Genomic DNA, 22,347 nt, shown 5'->3' on the forward strand with positions numbered 1-22,347 from the left:
TTAGAATAGTAATTTTAACCCCTACACTATCCAATATTTTCCCTACTGTTGCACCCCCTGGAGTTAGAATAGTAATTTTAACCCCTACACTATCCAACACTTACCTTATTTGTAATGTAATGTAATGCGTTGTAATGGTATGCGTTGTAAATGTAGTATGCGTTGTAGTGGAATGCGTTGTAAAGGTATTTTTTAAGAATTCGTGGTAATGGTATGCGTTGTAAAAGTGTGCGTTGTAATGGATAATGCGGTGTAAAAATGCGTTGTAAAGGTATGCGTTGTAAAAGTGTGCGTTGTAACGTCATACAGCCTTCTACATTTGCTATCCTCTCTCCTCAGCTAATTGTAACCTACCTGCATCCCCTTCCTGCACGTGCCCTCACCCATCTTGCAACGTCTTTTTAAACCCCACTTTTGTGCAGTGTCCTTGATATGACCTTATGTTTGCATCTATAAGTGCCATACCGGTGTACATATATTTATAAACTCATGCTTCCACTATGAGCAATTATTTTTCATCTATCCAGTGGCTTGACTTGGTTATTCAGTAGATCTGTTTGTGATTTCACTTTTTGTGACAGTGTTACGATTAAATGTGGGTGTATGGTTCAAGAATAACTCATTCATTCAGGTTAACCCTCTGTTACTTACGGCAGAAGGTGTTAGACCTCCAAGGTTTGATTGTGACCCCCGCAGCCTGGCACGCCGACACATAGCTCTGAACACTGAAGCATAAGATGCTGTTGTCTCCACCTCCCTGGCAGAGATCAAAGACACAATTGCTAAAGTAAAGAGAGGGGTTGACCACTGGGTAGCAATCTGTGAAGGGACCACCAGTGGCCACCAAGATGCCACAGAAGCTTGGCTGTTTGAACAGTTCTTTACTATTTGGATCACAGACGGGGCAGTCATTGCCCGCGCCCCCACAGCCATTATCACAGGAGACGTCGGGCATTTGGACCTGCCATGAAGAGCCAAAGATTGTAGCATCAGGGGTCAGCGTGTTGCTGGGGAGCAGGAACTCATCCGCCTTATTACCGTTGTAGTTGCCACACAAGCCGCACATTTGTTTCCTGTAGTTCCCTGGGACCGTCACCTTGGCATGGTAGATCAAGTCATAACTTACTTCCAGGCCAAAATCTGCCTGCAGAATGATGTTGATACCTTGCTGAAAGACCTGGAGGAGTCCTCCAGACAGCCTCCATGGGAGGTGATGTATCACTCCATTCACCTGCAAGACAAGAAAACACCCAGAATTGTAACTGCCAACTTTAGGATTGATGCTGAGATGTAATGCTCCAACCTGATATCACTATGTGAACCTTGACCAAACTCTTAAGATAGGAACCTGAAGGCACAGACCAGGTCTTGGGCTCATCTGGTAATCCTATGTACGGTTTGACTAATCACAACATTTCTATTTTCCATTTTGATGCCTTTTTCTTTCTGATGCTTCCATGTGCATGATCGTTCCTCATTCACACACTCCAACAGATATATCATCAATCACTTCTGATAGAGCTGGCATTTAAGACATGCCATTTCGTTTTCGCTGGAACAGCGGCATACTGTATCTGGCATTCCTTGAGGGGTGTGGCACACATATTTGTCTGTGATCGACCTAGTGTTTCTATCAGGCATAATTTTTTTTTATTGACATTCATTGTTTGCTGCTTTTGAGAAACAATAATCCTAGGTAGTATTAAAAGATAGTGCATTATAACATATTATAAGTTCTCCCCTTGGAACTCGCTGTACAAACTATGTTTTTTGTAATATTGTTACAGAAACCATTTTTAAAATTTTTAATAAATAATAATGCCTAATAAAACGTGATGGATAATACAGATATAATACAGTCTCATTGTGACTGTGGGTCAATACACACTCTTGGAAAACATTTAAGATTTATACATATTTACATTAGGGGGGTAAGTGCACAAAAAGACTGAAAGTGGGCAAGGCCAAGGCTAGAGATTAGAGAATAATAAAGGTTACTTTCTAGTTTGAGTCACTAAGTAATGAAGACCATTTAAGAGTTGGAGCTGGTTCCAGTGCTGAGGAACGAGTAGGTGGAATGAACAGAGCCATAAGGATGCACATTGAGGTTTGAGAGTCACAATATGGTTGTTTATTTATTTTTTATTTTATTTATTTGAAAGGTTTTATTTAGTACTGGCTAGACCCGGAGGTATCAGAGCGCTTTACTTGAGTATCAGACCATAGTTGCAGGTTACATCGTTACAAAGGTTATGCAGTTATTAGAGCATAGCTACATAGTTACATGTTAGGTCGAGACAATAAGGACAAATGCGTAAGGGAAAAAACAGGCAAGGGGAGATATTTAGGGGAGAGGGGGTAGGTGCAAGGGAAGTAGACAGCGAATGAAGGAGGGAAAGAGGAGGCAGAGAGAGAGAGACACAGCATGAAAGAAGAGGGGGAGGGTGATCGGGGTACAAACCGGTAGACGAGTAATAGTTGCGTCCAAAGTTGTTAAGTGATGTTTACATGGGTCCAGGGGGTTCTTGTCTGTTGCTCATTTGTGGTATGTGTTTATGGATAAAGCATTTATCGACTTTAAATAAAAACTCATAGTTTGCATACTGCACAATTATTTACTGATGGATGGGTGCTGATGTTGAGAGGATGGGATGACTCAGGAGTTCAAACATAGTCCTAATGGTGATGTCCATAACCTTCTTCAAATGGCAGGCAAAGTATAAATGGATACTAAAAAGTAGACTATTGCCACAATCTACTTTGCTGAGGACAAAACTGAGAGTAGTGTTTTGGTCATGTGGAAAGAGATGTGCATGCAAATTTTGCAAATGTTACATGCTTTATATTCGGCCACCATGACTGTTTGGCTAGTTATGAAAGGTTTGCAAATCATCGTTGGATTGAAGTAACCAACAACGTTTCTAACAGTTGATTTGCGGTGATAGTGTCAGTGAGAAATAGTACAAAGTTAGATTTGCATGTGCTTATTTGGCAGGAAAATAAATGATAAAAGGGAGGGGTTAGGAGCGGGAGTGGGGGAAGGGAATAAGGGGAGGGAATGGATTTGTCGTGTGGGTCTTGACCCACACTCTTGCAGGGTTGTTTCTTGCCTGGGTTTGTTCCCCCTGACCTGTTTGCACCGTGTACTCCGGTACTACGATCTGAACTCACACACGCTAGAGTGCCATATCTTCCTGTACATAATCTAAACCCTTCACCGATATTTAATGTACGCACCTATGTCGCACTAGATGTGTCACCCCGTTTCAGCCACCGACATGCCATTGGCTCTAACTATTTCCTCCTTTAATGCAACTTGACCCGTCTAAGGGTGACATATGCCCATCTTATCAGCTCTTTGTACTAGCTGTTCGACTCTACTACTCAGTTTTTTACCATATGTGTAATATGGGATGCCCAAATATGATATTTTCTTTAGATCTGCTTTCTCCCCTTCTCTTTATGTTCTTCTCCCTTTTTAGGTCGAGCTGGCGTTGGAGCGCGAAGCGCTCGCGCCAGCGAGTTCTATAGTCGCCGTGTTCACTGGCAAAGGAGTCTAGAGCTGTGCACGAGCCGCTACTGGCCTGTGCACGAGCCGACTCAGCTCTGTGGACGCGCACGTCTCCGGAAGACGTGCTGCGCCCGAGCCGCCTCCCGCTTGTTCTTTCAGCAAATATTCTCGGAACCGTAGGGCAAAGTTACCGAACAGCACAACAGGTAGGCTTTTTACATTTACGAAGACAGTATGATAGGCCTCGTACACACACCTCCCCTTCCAGTGCCATAATAAATCAATCTAGCAGTGTACCCTAGGTATTGTTGGGTACAGAGTATTTGGAGTATGTTGGCTATGGGCTATTAACGATGAAAGTATTCTCAAGCTTTGTCTGCGCAATTACATATTTTGTGATGATCATCGTGATTTCCTGTTTGGGTTTTTCGGATCCAAGAGAGGTGTTAACAGTCGATAAAGTTGATGTTTATAAAACTGTAATAAAGCGTCCTGTCTCTTTTTTGTGTTAAGCTTTTTTTTGTTTTCTACACGTAGTATATATATATATATCTATATATATATAGTCCAGGGCAGACAACCAAAGGAAGAAAATAATTTCGCGAAAGGCGTGTATTGTATTGTAGCTGAATGTATATAGTGCTTCTTACCTCTGAGGAAGTGCACTAGAAGAGGGGTAAGCACACTTACAGAGTGCAGTTTCAGAGTGCAGATTGAGAGTGCAGATTGAGAGTGCAGATTGAGAGTGCAGATTGCAGATTGTGAGTGCAGATTGTGAGTGCAGATTGTGAGTGCAGATTGTGAGTGCAGATTGAGAGTGCATATTCAGAGTGCAGATTCAGAGTGCAGATTCAGGGTGCAGATTGTGAGTGCAGATTGTGAGTGCAGAGTGCAGATTCAGAGTGCAGATTCAGAATGCAGATTGTGAGTGCAGATTGTGAGTGCAGAGTGCAGATTGTGAGTGCAGATTCAGAGTGCAGATTCAGAGTGCAGATTCAGAGTGCAGATTGAGAGTGCAGATTGAGAGTGCAGATTGTGAGTGCAGAGTGCAGATTCAGAGTGCAGATTGTGAGTGCAGATTGTGAGTGCAGATTCAGAGTGCAGATTCAGAGTGCAGATTGTGAGTGCAGATTGTGAGTGCAGAGTGCAGATTCAGAGTGCAGATTCAGAGTGCAGATTCAGAGTGCAGATTGTGAGTGCAGATTGTGAGTGCAGAGTGCAGATTCCGAGTGCAGATTCAGAGTGCAGATTCAGAGTGCAGATTCAGAGTGCAGATTGTGAGTGCAGATTGTGAGTGCAGATTGTGAGTGCAGATTCAGAGTGCAGATTCAGAGTGCAGATTCAGAGTGCAGATTGTGAGTGCAGATTGTGAGTGCAGATTGTGAGTGCAGATTGTGAGTGCAGATTCAGAGTGCAGATTCAGAGTGCAGATTCAGAGTGCAGATTCAGAGTGCAGATTGTGAGTGCAGATGGTGAGTGCAGATTGTGAGTGCAGATTGTGAGTGCAGATTGTGAGTGCAGATTGTGAGTGCAGTTTCAGAGTGCAGATTCAGAGTGCAGTTTCAGAGTGCAGATTCAGAGTGCAGATTCAGAGTGCAAATTCAGTGTGCAGATTGTGAGTGCAGATTGTGAGTGCAGATTGTGAGTGCAGATTGTGAGTGCAGATTCAGAGTGCAGATTCAGAGTGCAGATTCAGAGTGCAGATTGTGAGTGCAGATTCAGAGTGCAGATTCAGAGTGCAGATTGTGAGTGCAGATTCAGAGTGCAGATTCAGAGTGCAGATTCAGAGTGCAGATTCAGAGTGCAGATTCAGAGTGCAGATTCAGAGTGCAGATTCAGAGTGCAGATTCAGAGTGCAGATTGTGAGTGCAGATTGTGAGTGCAGATTCAGAGTGCAGATTCAGAGTGCAGATTCAGAGTGCAGATTCAGAGTGCAGATTCAGAGTGCAGATTCAGAGTGCAGATTCAGAGTGCAGATTGTGAGTGCAGATTGAGAGTGCAGATTGTGAGTGCAGATTCAGAGTGCAGATTCAGAGTGCAGATTCAGAGTGCAGATTCAGAGTGCAGATTCAGAGCGCAGATTCAGAGTGCAGATTCAGAGCGCAGATTCAGAGCGCAGATTGAGAGCGCAGATTGAGAGCGCAGATTGTGAGTGCAGATTGTGAGTGCAGATTGTGAGTGCAGATTGTGAGTGCAGATGGTGAGTGCAGATTGTGAGTGCAGATTGTGAGTGCAGATTGTGAGTGCAGATTGTGAGTGCAGATTGTGAGTGCAGTTTCAGAGTGCAGATTCAGAGTGCAGTTTCAGAGTGCAGATTCAGAGTGCAGATTCAGAGTGCAGATTCAGAGTGCAGATTGTGAGTGCAGATTGTGAGTGCAGATTCAGAGTGCAGATTCAGAGTGCAGATTCAGAGTGCAGATTCAGAGTGCAGATTGTGAGTGCAGATTGTGAGTGCAGATTGTGAGTGCAGATTCAGAGTGCAGATTCAGAGTGCAGATTGTGAGTGCAGATTGTGAGTGCAGATTCAGAGTGCAGATTGTGAGTGCAGATTGTGAGTGCAGAGTGCAGATTCAGAGTGCAGATTCAGAGTGCAGATTCAGAGTGCAGATTCAGAGTGCAGATTTAGAGTGCAGATTCAGAGTGCAGATTCAGAGTGCAGATTCAGAGTGCAGATTGTGAGTGCAGATTGTGAGTGCAGATTCAAAGTGCAGATTGTGAGTGAAGATTGTGAGTGCAGAGTGCAGATTCAGAGTGCAGATTCAGAGTGCAGATTGTGAGTGAAGATGGTGAGTGCAGATTGTGAGTGCAGATTGTGAGTGCAGATTGTGAGTGCAGATTCAGAGTTCAGACTGTGAGTGCAGATTGTGAGTGCAGATTGTGAGTGCAGATTCAGAGTGCAGATTCAGAGTGCAGATTGTGAGTGCAGATTGTGAGTGCAGATTGTGAGTGCAGATTCAGAGTGCAGATTCAGAGTGCAGATTGTGAGTGCAAATTGTGAGTGCAGATTGTGAGTGCAGATTGTGAGTGCAGATTGTGAGTGCAGATTGTGAGTGCAGATTCAGAGTGCAGATTCAGAGTGCAGATTCAGAGTGCAGATGGTGAGTGCAGATGGTGAGTGCAGATTGTGAGTGCAGATTGTGAGTGCAGATTGTGAGTGCAGATTGTGAGTGCAGTTTCAGAGTGCAGATTCAGAGTGCAGTTTAAGAGTGCAGATTCAGAGTGCAGATTGTGAGTGCAGATTGTGAGTGCAGATTGTGAGTGCAGATTGTGAGTGCAGATTCAGAGTGCAGATTCAGAGTGCAGATTGTGAGTGCAGATTGTGAGTGCAGATTGTGAGTGCAGATTGTGAGTGCAGATTGTGAGTGCAGATTCAGAGTGCAGATTGTGAGTGCAGATTGTGAGTGCAGATTCAGAGTGCAGATTGTGAGTGCAGATTCAGAGTGCAGATTGTGAGTGCAGATTGTGAGTGCAGATTGTGAGTGCAGATTCAGAGTGCAGATTCAGAGTGCAGATTCAGAGTGCAGATTGTGAGTGCAGATTGTGAGTGCAGATTCAGAGTGCAGATTCAGAGTGCAGATTCAGAGTGCAGATTGTGAGTGCAGATTGTGAGTGCAGATTGTGAGTGCAGATTGTGAGTGCAGATTCAGAGTGCAGATTGTGAGTGCAGATTATGAGTGCAGATTCAGAGTGCAGATTGTGAGTGCAGATTGTGAGTGCAGATTCAGAGTGCAGATTCAGAGTGCAGATTGTGAGTGAAGATGGTGAGTGCAGATTGTGAGTGCAGATTGTGAGTGCAGATTGTGAGTGCAGATTCAGAGTGCAGATTGTGAGTGCAGATTATGAGTGCAGATTCAGAGTGCAGATTGTGAGTGCAGATTGTGAGTGCAGATTCAGAGTGCAGATTCAGAGTGCAGATTGTGAGTGAAGATGGTGAGTGCAGATTGTGAGTGCAGATTGTGAGTGCAGATTGTGAGTGCAGATTGTGAGTGCAGATTCAGAGTTCAGACTGTGAGTGCAGATTGTGAGTGCAGATTGTGAGTGCAGATTCAGAGTGCAGATTCAGAGTGCAGATTGTGAGTGCAGATTGTGAGTGCAGATTGTGAGTGCAGATTCAGAGTGCAGATTCAGAGTGCAGATTGTGAGTGCAAATTGTGAGTGCAGATTGTGAGTGCAGATTGTGAGTGCAGATTGTGAGTGCAGATTGTGAGTGCAGATTCAGAGTGCAGATTCAGAGTGCAGATTCAGAGTGCAGATGGTGAGTGCAGATGGTGAGTGCAGATTGTGAGTGCAGATTGTGAGTGCAGATTGTGAGTGCAGATTGTGAGTGCAGTTTCAGAGTGCAGATTCAGAGTGCAGTTTAAGAGTGCAGATTCAGAGTGCAGATTGTGAGTGCAGATTGTGAGTGCAGATTGTGAGTGCAGATTCAGAGTGCAGATTCAGAGTGCAGATTGTGAGTGCAGATTGTGAGTGCAGATTGTGAGTGCAGATTGTGAGTGCAGATTGTGAGTGCAGATTCAGAGTGCAGATTGTGAGTGCAGATTGTGAGTGCAGATTCAGAGTGCAGATTGTGAGTGCAGATTCAGAGTGCAGATTGTGAGTGCAGATTGTGAGTGCAGATTGTGAGTGCAGATTCAGAGTGCAGATTCAGAGTGCAGATTCAGAGTGCAGATTGTGAGTGCAGATTGTGAGTGCAGATTCAGAGTGCAGATTCAGAGTGCAGATTCAGAGTGCAGATTGTGAGTGCAGATTGTGAGTGCAGATTGTGAGTGCAGATTGTGAGTGCAGATTCAGAGTGCAGATTGTGAGTGCAGATTATGAGTGCAGATTCAGAGTGCAGATTGTGAGTGCAGATTGTGAGTGCAGAGTGCAGATTCAGAGTGCAGATTCAGAGTGCAGATTCAGAGTGCAGATTGTGAGTGCAGATTCAGAGTGCAGATTCAGAGTGCAGATTCAGAGTGCAGATTGTGAGTGCAGATTGTGAGTGCAGATTGTGAGTGCAGATTCACAGTGCAGATTCAGAGTGCAGATTCAGAGTGCAGATTCAGAGTGCAGATTGTGAGTGCAGAGTGCAGATTCAGAGTGCAGATTCAGAGTGCAGATTCAGAGTGTGGATTCAGAGTGCACATTCAGAGTGCAGATTGTGAGTGCAGATTCAGAGTGCAGATTGTGAGTGCAGATTGTGAGTGCAGATTGTGAGTGCAGATTGTGAGTGCAGAGTGCAGATTCAGAGTGCAGATTCAGAGTGCAGATTGTGAGTGCAGATTGTGAGTGCAGATTCAAAGTGCAGATTCAGAGTGCAGATTCAGAGTGCAGAGTTTGAGTGCAGATTGTGAGTGCAGATTGTGAGTGCAGATTCAGAGTGCAGATTCAGAGTGCAGATTCAGAGTGCAGATTCAGAGTGCAGATTCAGAGTGCAGATTCAGAGTGCAGATTGTGAGTGCAGATTGTGAGTGCAGATTGTGAGTGCAGAGTGCAGATTCAGAGTGCAGATTCAGAGTGCAGGTTCAGAGTGCAGATTCAGAGTGCAGATTGTGAGTGCAGATTGTGAGTGCAGAGTGCAGATTCAGAGTGCAGATTCAGAGTGCAGATTGTGAGTGCAGATTGTGAGTGCAGATTGTGAGTGCAGAGTGCAGATTCCGAGTGCAGATTCAGAGTGCAGATCAGAGTGCAGATTCAGAGTGCAGATTGTGAGTGCAGATTGTGAGTGCAGATTGTGAGTGCAGATTCAGAGTGCAGATTCAGAGTGCAGATTCAGAGTGCAGATTGTGAGTGCAGATTGTGAGTGCAGATTCAGAGTGCAGATTCAGAGTGCAGATTCAGAGTGCAGATTGTGAGTGCAGATTCAGAGTGCAGATTGTGAGTGCAGATTCAGAGTGCAGATTCAGAGTGCAGATTCAGAGTGCAGATTAAGAGTGCAGATTCAGAGCGCAGATTCAGAGTGCAGATTCAGAGCGCAGATTCAGAGCGCAGATTGAGAGCGCAGATTGAGAGCGCAGATTGAGAGCGCAGATTGTGAGTGCAGATTGTGAGTGCAGATTGTGAGTGCAGATTGTGAGTGCAGATGGTGAGTGCAGATTGTGAGTGCAGATTGTGAGTGCAGATTGTGAGTGCAGTTTCAGAGTGCAGATTCAGAGTGCAGTTTCAGAGTGCAGATTCAGAGTGCAGATTCAGAGTGCAGATTCATAGTGCAGATTCAGAGTGCAGATTGTGAGTGCAGATTGTGAGTGCAGATTGTGAGTGCAGATTGTGAGTGCAGATTCAGAGTGCAGATTCAGAGTGCAGATTCAGAGTGCAGATTGTGAGTGCAGATTGTGAGTGCAGATTCAGAGTGCAGATTCAGAGTGCAGATTCAGAGTGCAGATTCAGAGTGCAGAATCAGAGTGCAGATTGTGAGTGCAGATTGTGAGTGCAGATTGTGAGTGCAGATTCAGAGTGCAGATTGTGAGTGCAGATTGTGAGTGCAGATTCAGAGTGCAGATTGTGAGTGCAGAGTGCGGATTCAGAGTGCAGATTCAGAGTGCAGATTCAGAGTGCAGATTCAGAGTGCAGATTTAGAGTGCAGATTCAGAGTGCAGATTGTGAGTGCAGATTGTGAGGGCAGATTCAGAGTGCAGATTGTGAGTGAAGATTGTGAGTGCAGAGTGCAGATTCAGAGTGCAGATTCAGAGTGCAGATTCAGAGTGCAGATTGTGAGTGCAGATTGTGAGTGCAGATTCAGAGTGCAGATTGTGAGTGAAGATGGTGAGTGCAGATTGTGAGTGCAGATTGTGAGTGCAGATTCAGAGTGCAGATTCAGAGTTCAGACTGTGAGTGCAGATTGTGAGTGCAGATTGTGAGTGCAGATTCAGAGTGCAGATTCAGAGTGCAGATTGTGAGTGCAGATTGTGAGTGCAGATTGTGAGTGCAGATTGTGAGTGCAGATTCAGAGTGCAGATTGTGAGTGCAAATTGTGAGTGCAGATTGTGAGTGCAGATTGTGAGTGCAGATTGTGAGTGCAGATTCAGAGTGCAGATTCAGAGTGCAGATTCAGAGTGCAGATGGTGAGTGCAGATGGTGAGTGCAGATTGTGAGTGCAGATTGTGAGTGCAGATTGTGAGTGCAGATTGTGAGTGCAGTTTCAGAGTGCAGATTCAGAGTGCAGTTTCAGAGTGCCGATTCAGAGTGCAGATTGTGAGTGCAGATTGTGAGTGCAGATTGTGAGTGCAGATTGTGAGTGCAGATTCAGAGTGCAGATTGTGAGTGCAGATTGTGAGTGCAGATTGTGAGTGCAGATTCAGAGTGCAGATTCAGAGTGCAGATTGTGAGTGCAGATTGTGAGTGCAGATTCAGAGTGCAGATTGTGAGTGCAGATTCAGAGTGCAGATTCAGAGTGCAGATTCAGAGTGCAGATTGTGAGTGCAGATTGTGAGTGCAGATTCAGAGTGCAGATTCAGAGTGCAGATTGTGAGTGCAGATTGTGAGTGCAGATTCAGAGTGCAGATTCAGAGTGCAGATTCAGAGTGCAGATTCAGAGTGCAGATTGTGAGTGCAGATTGTGAGTGCAGATTGTGAGTGCAGATTCAGAGTGCAGATTCAGAGTGCAGATTGTGAGTGCAGATTATGAGTGCAGATTCAGAGTGCAGATTGTGAGTGCAGATTGTGAGTGCAGAGTGCAGATTCAGAGTGCAGATTCAGAGTGCAGATTCAGAGTGCAGATTGTGAGTGCAGATTCAGAGTGCAGATTCAGAGTGCAGATTCAGAGTGCAGATTGTGAGTGCAGATTGTGAGTGCAGATTGTGAGTGCAGATTCACAGTGCAGATTCACAGTGCAGATTCAGAGTGCAGATTCAGAGTGCAGATTGTGAGTGCAGAGTGCAGATTCAGAGTGCAGATTCAGAGTGCAGATTCAGAGTGCGGATTCAGAGTGCACATTCATAGAGCAGATTGTGAGTGCAGATTCAGAGTGCAGATTGTGAGTGCAGATTGTGAGTGCAGATTGTGAGTGCAGATTGTGAGTGCAGATTGTGAGTGCAGATTGTGAGTGCAGAGTGCAGATTCAGAGTGCAGATTCAGAGTGCAGATTGTGAGTGCAGATTGTGAGTGCAGATTGTGAGTGCAGATTGTGAGTGCAGATTCAGAGTGCAGATTCAGAGTGCAGATTGTGAGTGCAGATTGTGAGTGCAGATTGTGAGTGTAGATTCAGAGAGCAGATTCAGAGTGCAGATTCAGAGTGCAGATTCAGAGTGCAGATTGTGAGTGCAGATTGTGAGTGCAGATTGTGAGTGAAGATTGTGAGTGCAGAGTGCAGATTCAGAGTGCAGATTCAGAGTGCAGATTGTGAGTGAAGATGGTGAGTGCAGATTGTGAGTGCAGATTGTGAGTGCAGATTGTGAGTGCAGATTCAGAGTTCAGACTGTGAGTGCAGATTGTGAGTGCAGATTGTGAGTGCAGATTCAGAGTGCAGATTCAGAGTGCAGATTGTGAGTGCAGATTGTGAGTGCAGATTGTGAGTGCAGATTCAGAGTGCAGATTCAGAGTGCAGATTGTGAGTGCAAATTGTGAGTGCAGATTGTGAGTGCAGATTGTGAGTGCAGATTGTGAGTGCAGATTGTGAGTGCAGATTCAGAGTGCAGATTCAGAGTGCAGATTCAGAGTGCAGATGGTGAGTGCAGATGGTGAGTGCAGATTGTGAGTGCAGATTGTGAGTGCAGATTGTGAGTGCAGATTGTGAGTGCAGTTTCAGAGTGCAGATTCAGAGTGCAGTTTAAGAGTGCAGATTCAGAGTGCAGATTGTGAGTGCAGATTGTGAGTGCAGATTGTGAGTGCAGATTGTGAGTGCAGATTCAGAGTGCAGATTCAGAGTGCAGATTCAGAGTGCAGATTGTGAGTGCAGATTGTGAGTGCAGATTGTGAGTGCAGATTGTGAGTGCAGATTGTGAGTGCAGATTCAGAGTGCAGATTGTGAGTGCAGATTGTGAGTGCAGATTCAGAGTGCAGATTGTGAGTGCAGATTCAGAGTGCAGATTGTGAGTGCAGATTGTGAGTGCAGATTGTGAGTGCAGATTCAGAGTGCAGATTCAGAGTGCAGATTCAGAGTGCAGATTGTGAGTGCAGATTGTGAGTGCAGATTCAGAGTGCAGATTCAGAGTGCAGATTCAGAGTGCAGATTGTGAGTGCAGATTGTGAGTGCAGATTGTGAGTGCAGATTGTGAGTGCAGATTCAGAGTGCAGATTGTGAGTGCAGATTATGAGTGCAGATTCAGAGTGCAGATTGTGAGTGCAGATTGTGAGTGCAGATTCAGAGTGCAGATTCAGAGTGCAGATTGTGAGTGAAGATGGTGAGTGCAGATTGTGAGTGCAGATTGTGAGTGCAGATTGTGAGTGCAGATTCAGAGTGCAGATTGTGAGTGCAGATTATGAGTGCAGATTCAGAGTGCAGATTGTGAGTGCAGATTGTGAGTGCAGATTCAGAGTGCAGATTCAGAGTGCAGATTGTGAGTGAAGATGGTGAGTGCAGATTGTGAGTGCAGATTGTGAGTGCAGATTGTGAGTGCAGATTGTGAGTGCAGATTCAGAGTTCAGACTGTGAGTGCAGATTGTGAGTGCAGATTGTGAGTGCAGATTCAGAGTGCAGATTCAGAGTGCAGATTGTGAGTGCAGATTGTGAGTGCAGATTGTGAGTGCAGATTCAGAGTGCAGATTCAGAGTGCAGATTGTGAGTGCAAATTGTGAGTGCAGATTGTGAGTGCAGATTGTGAGTGCAGATTGTGAGTGCAGATTGTGAGTGCAGATTCAGAGTGCAGATTCAGAGTGCAGATTCAGAGTGCAGATGGTGAGTGCAGATGGTGAGTGCAGATTGTGAGTGCAGATTGTGAGTGCAGATTGTGAGTGCAGATTGTGAGTGCAGTTTCAGAGTGCAGATTCAGAGTGCAGTTTAAGAGTGCAGATTCAGAGTGCAGATTGTGAGTGCAGATTGTGAGTGCAGATTGTGAGTGCAGATTCAGAGTGCAGATTCAGAGTGCAGATTGTGAGTGCAGATTGTGAGTGCAGATTGTGAGTGCAGATTGTGAGTGCAGATTGTGAGTGCAGATTCAGAGTGCAGATTGTGAGTGCAGATTGTGAGTGCAGATTCAGAGTGCAGATTGTGAGTGCAGATTCAGAGTGCAGATTGTGAGTGCAGATTGTGAGTGCAGATTGTGAGTGCAGATTCAGAGTGCAGATTCAGAGTGCAGATTCAGAGTGCAGATTGTGAGTGCAGATTGTGAGTGCAGATTCAGAGTGCAGATTCAGAGTGCAGATTCAGAGTGCAGATTGTGAGTGCAGATTGTGAGTGCAGATTGTGAGTGCAGATTGTGAGTGCAGATTCAGAGTGCAGATTGTGAGTGCAGATTATGAGTGCAGATTCAGAGTGCAGATTGTGAGTGCAGATTGTGAGTGCAGAGTGCAGATTCAGAGTGCAGATTCAGAGTGCAGATTCAGAGTGCAGATTGTGAGTGCAGATTCAGAGTGCAGATTCAGAGTGCAGATTCAGAGTGCAGATTGTGAGTGCAGATTGTGAGTGCAGATTGTGAGTGCAGATTCACAGTGCAGATTCAGAGTGCAGATTCAGAGTGCAGATTCAGAGTGCAGATTGTGAGTGCAGAGTGCAGATTCAGAGTGCAGATTCAGAGTGCAGATTCAGAGTGTGGATTCAGAGTGCACATTCAGAGTGCAGATTGTGAGTGCAGATTCAGAGTGCAGATTGTGAGTGCAGATTGTGAGTGCAGATTGTGAGTGCAGATTGTGAGTGCAGAGTGCAGATTCAGAGTGCAGATTCAGAGTGCAGATTGTGAGTGCAGATTGTGAGTGCAGATTCAAAGTGCAGATTCAGAGTGCAGATTCAGAGTGCAGAGTTTGAGTGCAGATTGTGAGTGCAGATTGTGAGTGCAGATTCAGAGTGCAGATTCAGAGTGCAGATTCAGAGTGCAGATTCAGAGTGCAGATTCAGAGTGCAGATTCAGAGTGCAGATTGTGAGTGCAGATTGTGAGTGCAGATTGTGAGTGCAGAGTGCAGATTCAGAGTGCAGATTCAGAGTGCAGGTTCAGAGTGCAGATTCAGAGTGCAGATTGTGAGTGCAGATTGTGAGTGCAGAGTGCAGATTCAGAGTGCAGATTCAGAGTGCAGATTGTGAGTGCAGATTGTGAGTGCAGATTGTGAGTGCAGAGTGCAGATTCCGAGTGCAGATTCAGAGTGCAGATCAGAGTGCAGATTCAGAGTGCAGATTGTGAGTGCAGATTGTGAGTGCAGATTGTGAGTGCAGATTCAGAGTGCAGATTCAGAGTGCAGATTCAGAGTGCAGATTGTGAGTGCAGATTGTGAGTGCAGATTCAGAGTGCAGATTCAGAGTGCAGATTCAGAGTGCAGATTGTGAGTGCAGATTCAGAGTGCAGATTGTGAGTGCAGATTCAGAGTGCAGATTCAGAGTGCAGATTCAGAGTGCAGATTCAGAGTGCAGATTCAGAGCGCAGATTCAGAGTGCAGATTCAGAGCGCAGATTCAGAGCGCAGATTGAGAGCGCAGATTGAGAGCGCAGATTGAGAGCGCAGATTGTGAGTGCAGATTGTGAGTGCAGATTGTGAGTGCAGATTGTGAGTGCAGATGGTGAGTGCAGATTGTGAGTGCAGATTGTGAGTGCAGATTGTGAGTGCAGTTTCAGAGTGCAGATTCAGAGTGCAGTTTCAGAGTGCAGATTCAGAGTGCAGATTCAGAGTGCAGATTCATAGTGCAGATTCAGAGTGCAGATTGTGAGTGCAGATTGTGAGTGCAGATTGTGAGTGCAGATTGTGAGTGCAGATTCAGAGTGCAGATTCAGAGTGCAGATTCAGAGTGCAGATTGTGAGTGCAGATTGTGAGTGCAGATTCAGAGTGCAGATTCAGAGTGCAGATTCAGAGTGCAGATTCAGAGTGCAGAATCAGAGTGCAGATTGTGAGTGCAGATTGTGAGTGCAGATTGTGAGTGCAGATTCAGAGTGCAGATTGTGAGTGCAGATTGTGAGTGCAGATTCAGAGTGCAGATTGTGAGTGCAGAGTGCGGATTCAGAGTGCAGATTCAGAGTGCAGATTCAGAGTGCAGATTCAGAGTGCAGATTTAGAGTGCAGATTCAGAGTGCAGATTGTGAGTGCAGATTGTGAGGGCAGATTCAGAGTGCAGATTGTGAGTGAAGATTGTGAGTGCAGAGTGCAGATTCAGAGTGCAGATTCAGAGTGCAGATTCAGAGTGCAGATTGTGAGTGCAGATTGTGAGTGCAGATTCAGAGTGCAGATTGTGAGTGAAGATGGTGAGTGCAGATTGTGAGTGCAGATTGTGAGTGCAGATTCAGAGTGCAGATTCAGAGTTCAGACTGTGAGTGCAGATTGTGAGTGCAGATTGTGAGTGCAGATTCAGAGTGCAGATTCAGAGTGCAGATTGTGAGTGCAGATTGTGAGTGCAGATTGTGAGTGCAGATTGTGAGTGCAGATTCAGAGTGCAGATTGTGAGTGCAAATTGTGAGTGCAGATTGTGAGTGCAGATTGTGAGTGCAGATTGTGAGTGCAGATTCAGAGTGCAGATTCAGAGTGCAGATTCAGAGTGCAGATGGTGAGTGCAGATGGTGAGTGCAGATTGTGAGTGCAGATTGTGAGTGCAGATTGTGAGTGCAGATTGTGAGTGCAGTTTCAGAGTGCAGATTCAGAGTGCAGTTTCAGAGTGCCGATTCAGAGTGCAGATTGTGAGTGCAGATTGTGAGTGCAGATTGTGAGTGCAGATTGTGAGTGCAGATTCAGAGTGCAGATTGTGAGTGCAGATTGTGAGTGCAGATTGTGAGTGCAGATTCAGAGTGCAGATTCAGAGTGCAGATTGTGAGTGCAGATTGTGAGTGCAGATTCAGAGTGCAGATTGTGAGTGCAGATTCAGAGTGCAGATTCAGAGTGCAGATTCAGAGTGCAGATTGTGAGTGCAGATTGTGAGTGCAGATTCAGAGTGCAGATTCAGAGTGCAGATTGTGAGTGCAGATTGTGAGTGCAGATTCAGAGTGCAGATTCAGAGTGCAGATTCAGAGTGCAGATTCAGAGTGCAGATTGTGAGTGCAGATTGTGAGTGCAGATTGTGAGTGCAGATTCAGAGTGCAGATTCAGAGTGCAGATTGTGAGTGCAGATTATGAGTGCAGATTCAGAGTGCAGATTGTGAGTGCAGATTGTGAGTGCAGAGTGCAGATTCAGAGTGCAGATTCAGAGTGCAGATTCAGAGTGCAGATTGTGAGTGCAGATTCAGAGTGCAGATTCAGAGTGCAGATTCAGAGTGCAGATTGTGAGTGCAGATTGTGAGTGCAGATTCACAGTGCAGATTCACAGTGCAGATTCAGAGTGCAGATTCAGAGTGCAGATTGTGAGTGCAGAGTGCAGATTCAGAGTGCAGATTCAGAGTGCAGATTCAGAGTGCGGATTCAGAGTGCACATTCATAGAGCAGATTGTGAGTGCAGATTCAGAGTGCAGATTGTGAGTGCAGATTGTGAGTGCAGATTGTGAGTGCAGATTGTGAGTGCAGATTGTGAGTGCAGATTGTGAGTGCAGAGTGCAGATTCAGAGTGCAGATTCAGAGTGCAGATTGTGAGTGCAGATTGTGAGTGCAGATTGTGAGTGCAGATTGTGAGTGCAGATTCAGAGTGCAGATTCAGAGTGCAGATTGTGAGTGCAGATTGTGAGTGCAGATTGTGAGTGCAGATTCAGAGAGCAGATTCAGAGTGCAGATTCAGAGTGCAGATTCAGAGTGCAGATTGTGAGTGCAGATTGTGAGTGCAGATTGTGAGTGCAGATTGTGAGTGTAGAGTGCAGATTCAGAGTGCAGATTAAGAGTGCAGGTTCAGAGTGCAGGTTCAGAGTGCAATTCAGAGTGCAGATTCAGAGTGCAGTTTCAGAGTGCAGATTCAGAGTGCAGTTTCAGAGTGCAGATTCAGAGTGCAGATTCAGAGTGCAGATTCAGAGTGCAGATTGTGAGTGCAGATTGTGAGTGCAGATTCAGAGTGCAGATCAGAGTGCAGATTCAGAGTGCAGATTCAGAGTGCAGATTGTGAGTGCAGATTGAGAGTGCAGATTGTGAGTGCAGATTGAGAGTGCAGATTGTGAGTGCAGATTGTGAGTGCAAATTGTGAGTGCAGATTGTGAGTGCAGATTGTGAGTGCAGATTCAGAGTGCAGATGCAGAGTGCAGATTGTGAGTGCAGAGTGCAGATTCAGAGTGCAGATTGTGAGTGCAGATTGTGAGTGCAGAGTGCAGATTCAGAGTGCAGATTCAGAGTGCAGATTCAGAGTGCAGATTGTGAGTGCAGATTGTGAGTGCAGATTGTGAGTGCAGATTCAGAGTGCAGATTCAGAGTGCAGATTCAGAGTGCAGATTGTGAGTGCAGATTGTGAGTGCAGATTCAGAGTGCAGATTCAGAGTGCAGATTCAGAGTGCAGATTGTGAGTGCAGATTCAGAGTGCAGATTGTGAGTGCAGATTCTGAGTGCAGATTCAGAGTGCAGATTCAGAGTGCAGATTCAGAGTGCAGATTCAGAGTGCAGATTGTGAGTGCAGATTGTGAGTGCAGATTGTGAGTGCAGATTCAGAGTGCAGATTGTGAGTGCAGATTGTGAGTGCAGATTGTGAGTGCAGATTCAGAGTGCAGATTCAGAGTGCAGATTGTGAGTGCAGATTGTGAGTGCAGATTCAGAGTGCAGATTGTGAGTGCAGATTCAGAGTGCAGATTCAGAGTGCAGATTGTGAGTGCAGATTGTGAGTGCAGATTGTGAGTGCAGATTCAGAGTGCAGATTCAGAGTGCAGATTGTGAGTGCAGATTGTGAGTGCAGATTCAGAGTGCAGATTCAGAGTGCAGATTCAGAATGCAGATTCAGAGTGCAGATTGTGAGTGCAGATTGTGAGTGCAGATTGTGAGTGCAGATTCAGAGTGCAGATTCAGAGTGCAGATTGTGAGTGCAGATTATGAGTGCAGATTCAGAGTGCAGATTGTGAGTGCAGATTGTGAGTGCAGAGTGCAGATTCAGAGTGCAGATTCAGAGTGCAGATTGTGAGTGCAGATTCAGAGTGCAGATTCAGAGTGCAGATTCAGAGTGCAGATTGTGAGTGCAGATTGTGAGTGCAGATTGTGAGTGCAGATTCACAGTGCAGATTCACAGTGCAGATTCTGAGTGCAGATTCAGAGTGCAGATTGTGAGTGCAGAGTGCAGATTCAGAGTGCAGATTCAGAGTGCAGATTCAGAGTGCGGATTCAGAGTGCACATTCATAGAGCAGATTGTGAGTGCAGATTCAGAGTGCAGATTGTGAGTGCAGATTGTGAGTGCAGATTGTGAGTGCAGATTGTGAGTGCAGATTGTGAGTGCAGAGTGCAGATTCAGAGTGCAGATTCAGAGTGCAGATTGTGAGTGCAGATTGTGAGTGCAGATTGTGAGTGCAGATTCAGAGTGCAGATTCAGAGTGCAGATTGTGAGTGCAGATTGTGAGTGCAGATTGTGAGTGCAGATTCAGAGAGCAGATTCAGAGTGCAGATTCAGAGTGCAGATTCAGAGTGCAGATTGTGAGTGCAGATTGTGAGTGCAGATTGTGAGTGCAGATTGTGAGTGCAGAGTGCAGATTCAGAGAGCAGATTCAGAGTGCAGGTTCAGAGTGCAGGTTCAGAGTGCAGATTCAGAGTGCAGATTCAGAGTGCAGTTTCAGAGTGCAGATTCAGAGTGCAGTTTCAGAGTGCAGATTCAGAGTGCAGATTCAGAGTGCAGATTCAGAGTGCAGATTGTGAGTGCAGATTGTGAGTGCAGATTGTGAGTGCAGATTCAGAGTGCAGATCAGAGTGCAGATTCAGAGTGCAGATTCAGAGTGCAGATTGTGAGTGCAGATTGAGAGTGCAGATTGTGAGTGCAGATTGTGAGTGCAAATTGTGAGTGCAGATTGTGAGTGCAGATTGTGAGTGCAGATTCAGAGTGCAGATGCAGAGTGCAGATTGTGAGTGCAGAGTGCAGATTCAGAGTGCAGATTGTGAGTGCAGATTGTGAGTGCAGAGTGCAGATTCAGAGTGCAGATTCAGAGTGCAGATTGTGAGTGCAGATTGTGAGTGCAGATTGTGAGTGCAGAGTGCAGATTCCGAGTGCAGATTCAGAGTGCAGATCAGAGTGCAGATTCAGAGTGCAGATTGTGAGTGCAGATTGTAAGTGCAGATTGTGAGTGCAGATTCAGAGTGCAGATTCAGAGTGCAGATTCAGAGTGCAGATTGTGAGTGCAGATTGTGAGTGCAGATTCAGAGTGCAGATTCAGAGTGCAGATTCAGAGTGCAGATTGTGAGTGCAGATTCAGAGTGCAGATTGTGAGTGCAGATTCTGAGTGCAGATTCAGAGTGCAGATTCAGAGTGCAGATTCAGAGTGCAGATTCAGAGCGCAGATTCAGAGCGCAGATTCAGAGCGCAGATTCAGAGCGCAGATTGAGAGCGCAGATTGAGAGCGCAGATTGAGAGCGCAGATTGAGAGCGCAGATTGTGAGTGCAGATTGTGAGTGCAGATTGTGAGTGCAGATGGTGAGTGCAGATTGTGAGTGCAGATTGTGAGTGCAGATTGTGAGTGCAGATTGTGAGTGCAGTTTCAGAGTGCAGATTCAGAGTGCAGATTCAGAGTGCAGTTTCAGAGTGCAGATTCAGAGTGCAGATTCAGAGTGCAGATTCATAGTGCAGATTCAGAGTGCAGATTGTGAGTGCAGATTGTGAGTGCAGATTGTGAGTGCAGATTGTGAGTGCAGATTCAGAGTGCAGATTCAGAGTGCAGATTCAGAGTGCAGATTGTGAGTGCAGATTCAGAGTGCAGATTCAGAGTGCAGATTCAGAGTGCAGATTCAGAGTGCAGATTCAGAGTGCAGATTGTGAGTGCAGATTGTGAGTGCAGATTGTGAGTGCAGATTCAGAGTGCAGATTGTGAGTGCAGATTCAGAGTGCAGATTGTGAGTGCAGAGTGCGGATTCACAGTGCAGATTCAGAGTGCAGATTCAGAGTGCAGATTCAGAGTGCAGATTTAGAGTGCAGATTCAGAGTGCAGATTGTGAGTGCAGATTGTGAGGGCAGATTCAGAGTGCAGATTGTGAGTGAAGATTGTGAGTGCAGAGTGCAGATTCAGAGTGCAGATTCAGAGTGCAGATTCAGAGTGCAGATTGTGAGTGCAGATTGTGAGTGCAGATTCAGAGTGCAGATTGTGAGTGAAGATGGTGAGTGCAGATTGTGAGTGCAGATTGTGAGTGCAGATTGTGAGTGCAGATTCAGAGTGCAGATTCAGAGTTCAGACTGTGAGTGCAGATTGTGAGTGCAGATTGTGAGTGCAGATTCAGAGTGCAGATTCAGAGTGCAGATTGTGAGTGCAGATTGTGAGTGCAGATTGTGAGTGCAGATTGTGAGTGCAGATTCAGAGTGCAGATTGTGAGGGCAAATTGTGAGTGCAGATTGTGAGTGCAGATTGTGAGTGCAGATTGTGAGTGCAGATTCAGAGTGCAGATTCAGAGTGCAGATTCAGAGTGCAGATGGTGAGTGCAGATGGTGAGTGCAGATTGTGAGTGCAGATTGTGAGTGCAGATTGTGAGTGCAGATTGTGAGTGCAGTTTCAGAGTGCAGATTCAGAGTGCAGTTTCAGAGTGCAGATTCAGAGTGCAGATTGTGAGTGCAGATTGTGAGTGCAGATTGTGAGTGCAGATTGTGAGTGCAGATTCAGAGTGCAGATTGTGAGTGCAGATTGTGAGTGCAGATTGTGAGTGCAGATTGTGAGTGCAGATTCAGAGTGCAGATTCAGAGTGCAGATTGTGAGTGCAGATTGTGAGTGCAGATTCAGAGTGCAGATTGTGAGTGCAGATTCAGAGTGCAGATTGTGAGTGCAGATTGTGAGTGCAGATTGTGAGTGCAGATTCAGAGTGCAGATTCAGAGTGCAGATTGTGAGTGCAGATTGTGAGTGCAGATTCAGAGTGCAGATTCAGAGTGCAGATTCAGAGTGCAGATTGTGAGTGCAGATTGTGAGTGCAGATTGTGAGTGCAGATTCAGAGTGCAGATTGTGAGTGCAGATTATGAGTGCAGATTCAGAGTGCAGATTGTGAGTGCAGATTGTGAGTGCAGAGTGCAGATTCAGAGTGCAGATTCAGAGTGCAGATTCAGAGTGCAGATTGTGAGTGCAGATTCAGAGTGCAGATTCAGAGTGCAGATTCAGAGTGCAGATTGTGAGTGCAGATTGTGAGTGCAGATTCACAGTGCAGATTCACAGTGCAGATTCAGAGTGCAGATTCAGAGTGCAGATTGTGAGTGCAGAGTGCAGATTCAGAGTGCAGATTCAGAGTGCAGATTCAGAGTGCGGATTCAGAGTGCACATTCATAGTGCAGATTGTGAGTGCAGATTCAGAGTGCAGATTGTGAGTGCAGATTGTGAGTGCAGATTGTGAGTGCAGATTGTGAGTGCAGATTGTGAGTGCAGAGTGCAGATTCAGAGTGCAGATTCAGAGTGCAGATTGTGAGTGCAGATTGTGAGTGCAGATTGTGAGTGCAGATTGTGAGTGCAGATTCAGAGTGCAGATTCAGAGTGCAGATTCAGAGTGCAGATTGTGAGTGCAGATTGTGAGTGCAGATTGTGAGTGCAGATTCAGAGAGCAGATTCAGAGTGCAGATTCAGAGTGCAGATTCAGAGTGCAGATTGTGAGTGCAGATTGTGAGTGCAGATTGTGAGTGCAGATTGTGAGTGCAGAGTGCAGATTCAGAGTGCAGATTCAGAGTGCAGATTGTGAGTGCAGATTGTGAGTGCAGATTGTGAGTGCAGATTGTGAGTGCAGATTC

General features: G+C 45.7%; 1 protein-coding gene across 1 annotated transcript in view; it reads right to left on the bottom strand.

Moving 5' to 3' along the window:
* Positions 1-22,347, bottom strand: part of LOC144769652 (IgGFc-binding protein-like) — a 620,904-nt gene that overhangs the window by 324,691 nt on the left and 273,866 nt on the right. Inside the window, exon 8 of the mRNA XM_078653827.1 lies at positions 652-1,231. Within this exon, the coding sequence (XP_078509953.1) occupies positions 652-1,231 (580 nt within the window). The remainder of the gene's footprint in view (positions 1-651; positions 1,232-22,347) is intronic.

The sequence above is a fragment of the Lissotriton helveticus genome, chromosome 7 (assembly GCF_964261635.1).
Source record: "Lissotriton helveticus chromosome 7, aLisHel1.1, whole genome shotgun sequence".
Taxonomy (NCBI): domain Eukaryota; kingdom Metazoa; phylum Chordata; class Amphibia; order Caudata; family Salamandridae; genus Lissotriton; species Lissotriton helveticus.